This window comes from Sinocyclocheilus anshuiensis, unplaced genomic scaffold, assembly GCF_001515605.1.
Source record: "Sinocyclocheilus anshuiensis isolate Anshui unplaced genomic scaffold, SAMN03320099.WGS_v1.1 scaffold2824, whole genome shotgun sequence".
NCBI lineage: Eukaryota > Metazoa > Chordata > Actinopteri > Cypriniformes > Cyprinidae > Sinocyclocheilus > Sinocyclocheilus anshuiensis.
Genome location: NW_015558729.1, coordinates 1,599 through 12,301, shown reverse-complemented (window position 1 = coordinate 12,301; position 10,703 = coordinate 1,599). Strand labels below are relative to the sequence as shown.

At 36.2% G+C, this 10,703-nt stretch overlaps 1 pseudogene and 1 gene segment (V, D, J or C); both read left to right on the top strand.

Annotated features, from left to right (window-relative positions):
- The first annotated feature begins 765 nt into the window (after window positions 1-765).
- LOC107681476 (Ig kappa chain V-III region NG9-like) lies at window positions 766-1,290 on the top strand (annotated as a pseudogene).
- A 1,161-nt stretch (window positions 1,291-2,451) lies between these two features.
- On the top strand, window positions 2,452-8,155 carry LOC107681473 (Ig kappa chain V-IV region Len-like). The segment is given in 4 exon segments: window positions 2,452-2,458; window positions 4,010-4,102; window positions 4,211-4,320; window positions 7,849-8,155. Coding segments are annotated over 4 exon segments (456 nt in total).
- Window positions 8,156-10,703: the final 2,548 nt, after the last annotated feature.

The following is a 10,703-nucleotide window of genomic DNA, read 5'->3' as shown; positions in this document are numbered from 1 at the left end:
TCGCCGGCCAACGAGTTGGTGTTTTTTCAATGTATGCTTCAGACACGGGTCACGACGAGGCGTTCCCCATAGCGACCCCTAGAGGACGCAGTTCGAAGTTCCCATGGAAGGGAACATCTCAGCTGTTGATGACACTCAGTCATTTAGTTTTGGAAAAAATGCTTTTCATAAAGTAAGAATAAAACTTTCACATAAAATACCTTCAATATGTGCTGATATAACAATTTTTAAAGATATATATTTAGTGACCTTTGACCTTTTTATCATGGATGATGTTGTGTTTCTCATAATAATGCTTCTGTTCTTCATATGCAGCTCAATCATCATGAATCAAAAAAAAAAACCTACAGATGAATTAAAAATATCTCATGCACACTAATTGATCTTCAGTAAACCTGACTTTTATTAAATTTGCTGAACAGTTACCAACAATAATACAATGTAGCTCTGTGAGTAGCACTGTTTCCTTACAGCACGAAGGTCTCTGGTTTCAGTCACTGACCTGTAAATTACATATAAAAAAAAAAAAAGTTTTTTACTTTTGAAGCCCCTGGCCCTGGATTCAGCAATAGTTACTAAAATTAATGATCACACTTTATTTTTTTTATTAGTTGCTTGGAAAAAAAGAAGCCTTTTTATAAAAGTAATTGCTTTGGAAACATCATTAATAATGATCTACAGGCAAATGATAGAGAGTCACTTTGCATCGTCAGCACATGCTTCAGTGCTCTGAGAGTGTTTATAGTGCTGTGAGTTTAACACTTCATGACTGAGAGCAGAACAGAACACAATCTTCATCATCACACAAGACACAACAACAACAATGACCAACATCATCATCCTCATCTGGACACTGGCTCTCTGCATTCAGGGTAAATATTTTGTACTAAATTACACTATACACATCTCATGCACAGTCCAAGAACCACTAAATGTCTAAAGTGTCTTCTTTCAGAGATCTGGGGCCAAGTGACAGTGACTCAGAATCCAGAAATAAAATCCATCAAACAAGGAGAAACTGTTACAATCAGCTGTAAAACCAGTCAGCCGATTTCTGGCTGTAGTAACTGTGTGTCTTGGTATCAGCAGAAACCTGGAGACGCTCCTAAACTCCTCATATATGCTATATCAAGCCGTTACACTGGAACTCCATCTAGATTCAGTGGCAGTGGATCTAGATATGGAAGTGATTTCACTCTCAATATCAGTGGAGTCCAGACTGAAGATACAGGAGATTATCACTGTCAGAGTTACCACAGCATCAACAGTAAAGCTGTGTTCACACAGTGATAAAGAGTCGTACAAAAACCTCCGTCAGTCAGAGTCACAGTGACTGCACTGATACAGACAAAATCCTCCGTCAGTCAGAGTCACAGTGACTGCACTGATACAGCTGAGAGACACTGCAGCTGCTGTTGAGAGGATCACAAACAACACAATGACATTAATATTTAATGTTATTAGAAAATGTGTAATTTAACATTAATTTATTTACTAAATATAGCAAACATAGTTGTTGTATGTTCTGTAGCTTATTTCATTTTAAAGAACAGTTAGTGCTCAGCCAGTTCAGTCTTTGTGTCACTCCTCTTGTGTTTCAGATCAGAGTATGAGAACGGAGTGGAAACCGAGGCAGATTTTTTAATTTAGATTTTTGATTGCAGAGCAATTGTGTTTTTTGTCTCATAATTGTTCACTGATTGATCAAAGTGGTTTCGTTCAGCATTGAAAAGAAATGCAAATTTAACTCGATTTTGTCTGGAAGGTAGGTTAGTCTGTAGACATTTCTTGCTTATAGAAATGTTATATAAAAGCAATGTCACACTCACAGTTATGCTGTGGCTTCATGTCTATGGTACAGTCTGTGCTGATATTCAGTACAACTGCACGTTTTGTCATGTGATATTGCTTAAATGTGGCAGGATGAAAGAAAACAGCTAAACACCTTCAAGCCTAAGACAACTTCAGCATGGACGTGTTTAATTCACTCTACATTTTGAATGTAAAAAAAAAATATAATCAAAACAAATATAACTAATAACAATACAGATTAATGATAAATGACTGTCATACTTATTTATTTAAAAAAAACCTTTAAAAAATCATACATTTCCCCAAGATCATTACCGATTTGAGATGTTTTAGCTGCATGGACACTCTTGTAGAATTTACTCCATTTGCAGGTGTTTTAATAGTTCATTTTGACAAGAGGAATCAATGTAGATATTTTACTTACGCTTCCATAGAGTTTACCTAATTTATTAGGATTTAGTTTCAATTTGATTCTAGCTCTGTGTTTAATCTGACTCCAATTTAAAATTAATCTCAAATTTAGACTGAGATGTTTATCAGTTTAGTTCAGTTTCTAATTTGGATATTTAAATATTCTAATAATCTCTTACTCTTCAGTTATTTGTTTATTAGGGGCCCAATGTCACACAGAGTCTCACGATGGCTGGTCAGGATCTCATGGTCACAAACTCCCATTTCTGATCTTAGTCAGAGGATGAAGGGTTGACTAATACCTTTACGTTTGGGCACCCCATGCGTGCTCATACAAGAAGTGTAGTTTGTCATGTTTTACAACTTATTCATGTTCATACAAGTCGGTGATAGACAGATATCATGAGGTCCCAGGACACATGTCTTCTGCTCATGACCTTCAGTTTGACCTACTGTATTCTGGACACAGATTTGCTGCTCCAGACTCCATTTTAATCAACTGGAAATAATGATTTTAGAAGGAGGCTAACTCAAATATAACATTTTATTTGTCACATATGTATCATGCCAATTACATAACTGAACAATACGAAGCCAATTCATAAATGATAAATGCATAGCATCAATTGCTCAAAGATGAATCTAAGAGTGAGAGATGCAAACCTGACAGCAGTCTACTGCGACAGCACAGCCAGGGCAGCAAGAAAGAGAGAGATTTCATTTGTTATTTATTTATTTATTTACATTCTTTGGAATTATTGCACTCATATCAACAAGTTATTATCACCCCATTATTATTCTAAATCTAAATGAGTTTTCCTTCATAGTGCTGCTCCTGCTAAGCACCCTCAAAAAAAGCTGTAATGAATTATCCAGTATGTGTTTGTGTTTGCTCTGGAAAACGTGTTTTTGCAGTGTTGAGCAGAATAGCCAATCACAGACATATCCAGTGCTGAGTGCTGAGTTCTGCAAGCTGGAGAATCATCTTATTATAACAAAGTGTAGACATTGTGTAAATAAAATATTCATTGTGCAGTGTAGAGAGCTTCATTGCTTATAATACAATTGTGTGGTTGATTTTAAGGGAGCACTTTTTGGCTATATACAGTATAATTTGGAATTTGTATAAAACCTTGACATAGTGATCAACCAAAGCAATGAACTGGACTAAAGAATATGTGAGAATGTGAATCAAAGCTAGAGCACCCTCAGTGCTTTAATTCTTGAACAAGGGCTGATAATATAATACATAATTTGCATTTGCAGCTGTACTAGTAGTTGCGCATTTTTTTTTCCATTGCAGATAAATAAGAGAAAAAAAAACAGAAAACATGCTTGCTTATGCTTTTATTTTAGTGTGATTTTTTTCACTAAACAAAACCTCTAGTCTTTCACGTGCATCTTTAAAAAAAATTGTGAGTGTAAATGGGGGCGGCACGACAGTGTTTTGCCTAAAGCGGCAGTTGAGCTTGTTCCAGTCCTGCATATAACAAATAAAAAACACAATATAAGATGTAAAAAAGAGACAATGTATGCCCTTCATAAGACAAGCAGTGTGGAGGATGATGATTCTGTCAATACACCCGTACACAAGTTTGCAAACAAAAGTTAAAAAACAGTTGCCGGAAAAAAAGAAGCCTTTATATAAAAGTAATTGCTTTGGAAACATCATTGAGAATTATCTATAGGCAAATGATAGAGAGTCACTTTGCATTGTCAGCACATGCTTCAGTGCTCTGAGAGTGTTTATAGAGCTGTGAGTTTAACACTTCATGACTGAGAGCAGCACAAAACACAATCTTCATCATCACACAAGACACAACAACAACAATGAACAACATCATCATGCTCATCTGCACTCTCTGTATATGTATACAAGGTAAGGTTTTCATGTTAATGTTAAGTTGACATAGTTATGGTATTATGAACAGTGACATTTACAGTACATATAGATCCTGTTTTTAAACTCTTGCTACGTTTTTAACAGGTTTCAGGGGACAAGTGACTGTGACTCAGACTCCCTCTGTAAAAATGATTCAGATTGATGAATCAGTCACTATAAACTGTAAAACAAACACAGTAGTGCATAATGGCTGTGTAGGTTCATATACTTGTACGGCCTGGTATCAACAAAAACCTGGAGAAGCTCCAGGTCAAGAGAGTCAAACACTCCATCTAGATTCAGTGGCAGTGGATCCAGAACTGATTTCTCTCTGACCATCAGTGGAGTCCAGGCTGAAGACACAGGAGATTATTACTGTCAGAGTTTACACTGTCCTAGTAGCTGTGTGTTCACACAGTGATAAAGAGTCGTACAAAAACCTCCGTCAGTCAGAGTCACAGTGACTGCACTGATACAGCTGAGAGACACTGCAGCTGCTGATGAGAGGATGACAAACAACACAATGACACAGCATATCAAACATTTCAGAGACTATTTATTTTTATGATATAGTTGTGAAGCAGAGATTTATTAGTAGAAACAAGGAGAGAGTAGTCAAAACCAGGCGATGGTCAAAAACAAGGCAACAGAGAAGCAAACAGCATGCAGGAGTCAATTAAGATCAAAACCCAAAGATGACAAAATCCAGAGTCATAAAACCAAGAGTGTAGAGTGTGAAACAAGCAACACTTCACACTGAGTGAACAAACAGTCAGGGTTTAAACAGGCCATTCTAATTAGACTGATGAGAATAAACACCTGAGAAGAATCACATCAGAGTTCAGGTGAGTGTGACGTCTGGTGGTGGAGTTAAGAAGTGACAAACGTGTGACAATACCAAGGAAATATAATAAAATTGTACTTTATACTACGGGGCCGTTGAATGCTTGAATCTGATTGGCTGACGAACGTTCTGAGGTGTGCAATTATTTTCAGGGAAACGCACGGCGAACGTAGTTCCAGGCAGCTCTCTTGACCGCATTACAGTTCCATATCACTTCACATAGTTAACTGTAATAACGGAAATTAGCATACAGTACCTATACAGCACACAGGAATTACTGCAATCACACGTGCTCACACACGCACACTACGGTGACGCAGTTTGCACAAAAAGGTGTTGTCAGCGCTGCCCTGACGATTTTATCAGTTAGCCTATATAGTGTAGCAACGTAAAGGCTACACATGACATTTCTCACTAGCAAGGTAATAACAGCGCTGTTTAGAGACGCTGCTGCAGAACTGTTGAGGGACGCACAGTGGTAGCCTAATTCACACAAGCGCTCTCTCTCTCTTTCTTTCTCTTTCTGTGTGTGTCAGGTGTACATTACTTTTCTAATTATTCAACGGCCTGTCGTCAATTATTCCTTACGTATATCACTTACTATATTTCACATTGTCTAGAAGAAAAATAAATGTGTGGTGCTTGTTCATGCAAAACTTGCCATCACAATGTAAACAATTTTCCAAGATTAAATCTTGTCATACTGATTTGTTAGACTTTCTGATTTGTTTTTCAAACACAGCTTCATTGTAGATGAATGTAGTTCATCATTTATTATAAATAATCCACTGAATCTGCAGATTCTTGGACAGAGAAACAGCAGTCAGAGTGATTCAGTAACAGCTGTGAGTGACAGAGACACTGAAGGACACACATCAGAATGAATCATTCACTGTGTCTCATCACAGAGTCGACAGTTGATTCAAACATTCAGAAGGCCAGTATAACTGCTGAGAGTCTCAGTGTGAACTGATGAATATGAACAAACCTCATCTCTCCATTAGTCCAACTCTACTGACTCATTTCAGAGAATCAAGAGTTAAAGAGTCAAACTCATATTTGAGTGATTCTGTTCCTCTCAGAATAGAGCAGCTCCATCAGCAGATGTTCAGCGTCCTCACAGGAGCTTCATGATACAGTCAAACTACACAGAGTCAACACACAGAGAACCAATAGTGATCTGAGGAAATCTTTCAGTGTTTGAGCTTCATTATTTGACTACACAGAATTGTTTCATAATTTCCTCCATTTGCAGGTGTTTTTATGGTTCAGTGAGTGAGCCCTGACCATTTCAATGTAAAAAAAAAGAAGTCAAAATATGAATCAAAACAGACACAATAAATATTTATTATCTGAATGAATATTTAAGTGAATGTTAATAGAATTTTGAAAAAAAAACTTCATTATAGTTTTAAAATATTTAAAGATTTTAATGTATACAGTTAAATAACATTGTAACAATGTATACATTGAAATAACATTTCATCCATAAATGTTATATAAATATTAATAAGTTTATCTATTTGATCTCTATGAATACTTCCTTTGACAACGATCCTAAATCCACCAAACCCTTAATAAACACCTCATAATCTAAACATTTAACTCTGAAAATCACATTAGAGCTCTGCCAAACAGTCAAACATTAAGATTGTGTATGAATGTATGAGCAGATGATCTTTAATATCAAGTCTAGTTTCAGCCCAGTAAAGTAACCATATTTTCCAAGAGAATCACCAGGATCTTTACAAAGTCCTTTCAATGAGTGTGACATGTGTGGTTCTCAAACAAATTAAAACATATTAATTTGACACATTATTGTTTAACAAAATTAAACCCCAGTTAAATAAAAGAACAATACATTAATATTGTAAATTAATAGAAAGATGTTGAGTGGTTTATTCTCTGTACACACAGAAGGTGGCGTCACTAGCATGTGAATCAACACTTATCTGACCATCAGCAGACATGAGCATTTGACAAATATAGCTGATGATCAGTTATCTTCAACATATCACTTTAGATTGCGTTCATACAGACAAAAATAAAGGACTGAGTGCAGTACATATTCATAGATACAGTGAAATATAATATTAAAACTGCTGAAGTTTCAAGAATGTTTAAAATTGTGAAATCTAAATTGGTATCTAAATGTCAAACAGTGACAGAAAGATGTTAAATGTATTGAAGAATATAGCCATTTTTGTCCATACTGGTTGTTTTTATGATCATTTATCAAGTGTTTTGTCCAGCAGTAGAGATTAATTGACATTATTAAACTTGTCAATTTAAACATCTCCCTCTTATTTTACTTTGAATGAAACATTTAATTTTAACATTTTAGTCGCTATTAGTGATGAATTTGTTGCCGTTCCTCATAAATCTTTCAGTTTAATTTAGTTAAAGATTGTAACATGACGACATATTCAGATTTTTGCAGTGTCTCGTTAAAGACTGAAGACTGTGGCGTGAGAAATGGTCTTTTAAAATTCTTCGAGAGTGAACTAGACTTCAAGTTAATGATTTAAATAGCGAGAGTCACTTTGCATCGTCAGCACATGCTTCAGTGCTCTGAGAGTGTTTATAGTGCTGTGAGTTTAACACTTCATGAATGACACTGTTTATTATAATAACAGACACAACAACTACAATGACATTCATCTTTCTCTTGATCTTAAGAATGCATTTTCAAGGTAAGGCATCATTCTGTTTTATTAGCTTCTTTGTGATTTTCTGTAAAAAGCATCTTTTTTTCAGTTCAGAAGTTTCATATGTTTTAATTGTTCTTCAAACTCTACAGGAAGAGGTGACTGTAATTCAGACTCCAACAGAGAAACATGTTCAGAACGGACAGACAGTCACTCTGAGCTGTAAAACCAGCAGTGCTATTGGACGTCAGTCAGACGGTCACTGTAAGAACTGTTTCTCCTGGTACCTGCAGAAACCTGGAGAATCTCCTAAACTTTTAGTGTACTTCATTAAAATCCTCCAGTCAGGAACTCCATCTAGATTCAGTGGAAATGGAGCTGATCATGGAACTGATTTCACTCTGACCCTCAGTGGAGTCCAGACTGAAGATACAGGAGATTATTACTGTCAGAGTGTACACTATATCAGTGATAGCTGGGTGTTCACACAGTGTTAAAGAGTCGTACAAAAACCTCCGTCAGTCAGAGTCACAGTGACTGCACTGATACAGCTGAGAGACACTGCAGCTGCTCTACAACACAATCACACACAACACTGATCAGTGAACAAACACTGATCAGACCACAATCACACTCAACACTGATCAGTGAACAAACACTAATAACACTGATCAGATCACAATCACACACAACACTGATCAGTGAACAAACACTAATAACACTGAACAGATCACAATCACACACAACAGATCAGTGAACAAACACTAATAACACTGATCAGATCACAATCACACACAACACTGATCAACACAAACACTAATAACACTGATCGGATCACAAACACACACGACACTGATCAACACAAACACTAATAACACTGATCAGATCACAATCACACACACAACACTGATCAACACAATCACACACAAACACACACAACACTGATCAGATCACAATCACACACAACACTGATCAGTGAACAAACATTAATGACACAAAACAAATAGATTAAGTTTATTGTGAAAAAAGTTGATGTTGGCTTGACAAAAGTTTGTCTGAATGCATAACAACTTTAGGTTAGAACGTTTTACTGTCAAACAAAATCAGAAAAGGTTAGAGAGAAAATTAAAAATTTAGACCATTCAGGCCCCATTACATAACCCATTACACTGATTAAACAAACCAAATTAGATTTGGAAGGCAAAATGATGTGGTTGCATCTTTTTATCTCATGTTTGCTTTTGCTCATACTTTTGTGTTTCTGAGAAAACTTATCACACTTTTTCAACACTCAGTTGTCATTTCACTTTGGACTGCCGTGATACATGCAAAAAGACTCATAATATAATTTTGCAAAAATGTCACAATAGGCATGAGTCTATCTATCTATCTATCTATCTATCTATCTATCTATCTATTCTGAGAATGGACTCAATTAACCACGGCAGACACCACTAAACCACAAGAGACCACATGTCAAGACTATAAGTGGTCCTCAGTGGTCTTCAGATGCATGCTAGGTTTTTCTGGCATGTTGCTAGGCATTGGAAGTATAGTTCTGTATGTAGTTGCATAAGTGTTTGCATGGTTTAGCATGTTCCTAGGCATTTGTATCATGTTGTTATGCATTGCTAGCGTATAGTTTGCATGTTCTCGTATGTTTGAAGATGCTCTTGTAGACTGAAGACTCTTTAATTTCAATAAACTTGCAGATAATATCGTACATTTTGTAGCAAACAAAGCAGTTCCCCACAAAAAATAAAAAAAGAAATGAAAAAAATCAGCTCCTCACCACTAGTAGAATCCTGCAGGAAACGTATATAAATAATAGAGAATTTGTTGCTTTTTTATGTTCCTGAATTCCCAGCATCCTGGAGATATCTTCTATCAATTGTATTTGTAGATTATTTAATCTTATTATTTACAGTTGATCTTGATAATGAATTAACCCTCTACATGATACATGGCTTGAAAGAACTCTTCAGAAGTTCCAGCATGAAGGTCCAGGCTTCTCCATTCACAATGAACTTCTGATTGTGTGTTCACACTAGTTCAGTTTGGTCAGGACCAAAAAAAGGACCATGCATTTGCTCATTGCATGTGTGTTCATATGGTAGTACTTTTACAAGCTTATAACTAATAAATAGCTTAAGAAATGGGTGAAGGAGATGGTAGTACTTTTACAAGCTTATAACTAATAAATAGCTCAAGAAATGGGTGAAGGAGTCAAAACACTCTTGCACACAGATATCTTCTGCAAGGAGATGACGGTTCTGACGCCAGTACTGAGCTGTAATGGGCAACATAGTTCCTATGATAACAAGAGCCAGGTATGCTTGAGCATTTTGTCCCGTTTAGGATCACATCTTGTGACAGCACGTCCTGAAAAGGTGGGTCTCTGTCTGTTTGTTTGATGTGCACCAAGGTCTGGATGGCAGCTTTCACACTTAAAATGAACCACACTAACCGAACAAGTTTGTTTTAATCGAATAACATTTCAACATAGTAAATCCTGCCCACCTCTTTGCATTGTCAGCACATGCTTCAGAAACACACACGTGTTTATAGTGCTGTGAGTTTTAATGAGATCAATTCATAACACTGTTGCAGAAACCTTCTTTTGGCAATCAGGTATCATTTTACAGCTCAATGTCTATTACAGTATACAACATAATTAGAGCAGATACATGTTACAGTAAATATAGCAGATACAGTGAAATTCAACAATAAGCTTTACAGTAAGAAAATATTATTTTCATTACACTGCTGTAAAGAGATCTTACAGTACAGTAGATGAAAAGCACTAGAAAGGAAAAGGTCAAATACCAAAGAATTGCATATGAACACAACAGAATGTGTCATCTGTTAGTTCTGCAAAAATACAGTACATGTAAGAAGTACTGTACTTGGCTACAAATCAGTTCAGCAGTTACAGTATGAGTTTGAGGGTGTTCAACTTGTTCTTCAGTATTTACTGTATATATAAAAAGTAAAAGTTCTCTCATCTGAAGTACTGCTACTGTTCTGTCATTATATTTGATCTGTAAGTAGTATTGAAAGCCTGTAGATGAGCCTGTAGGCCAGCTGTCCTCATGCACAAGAACAT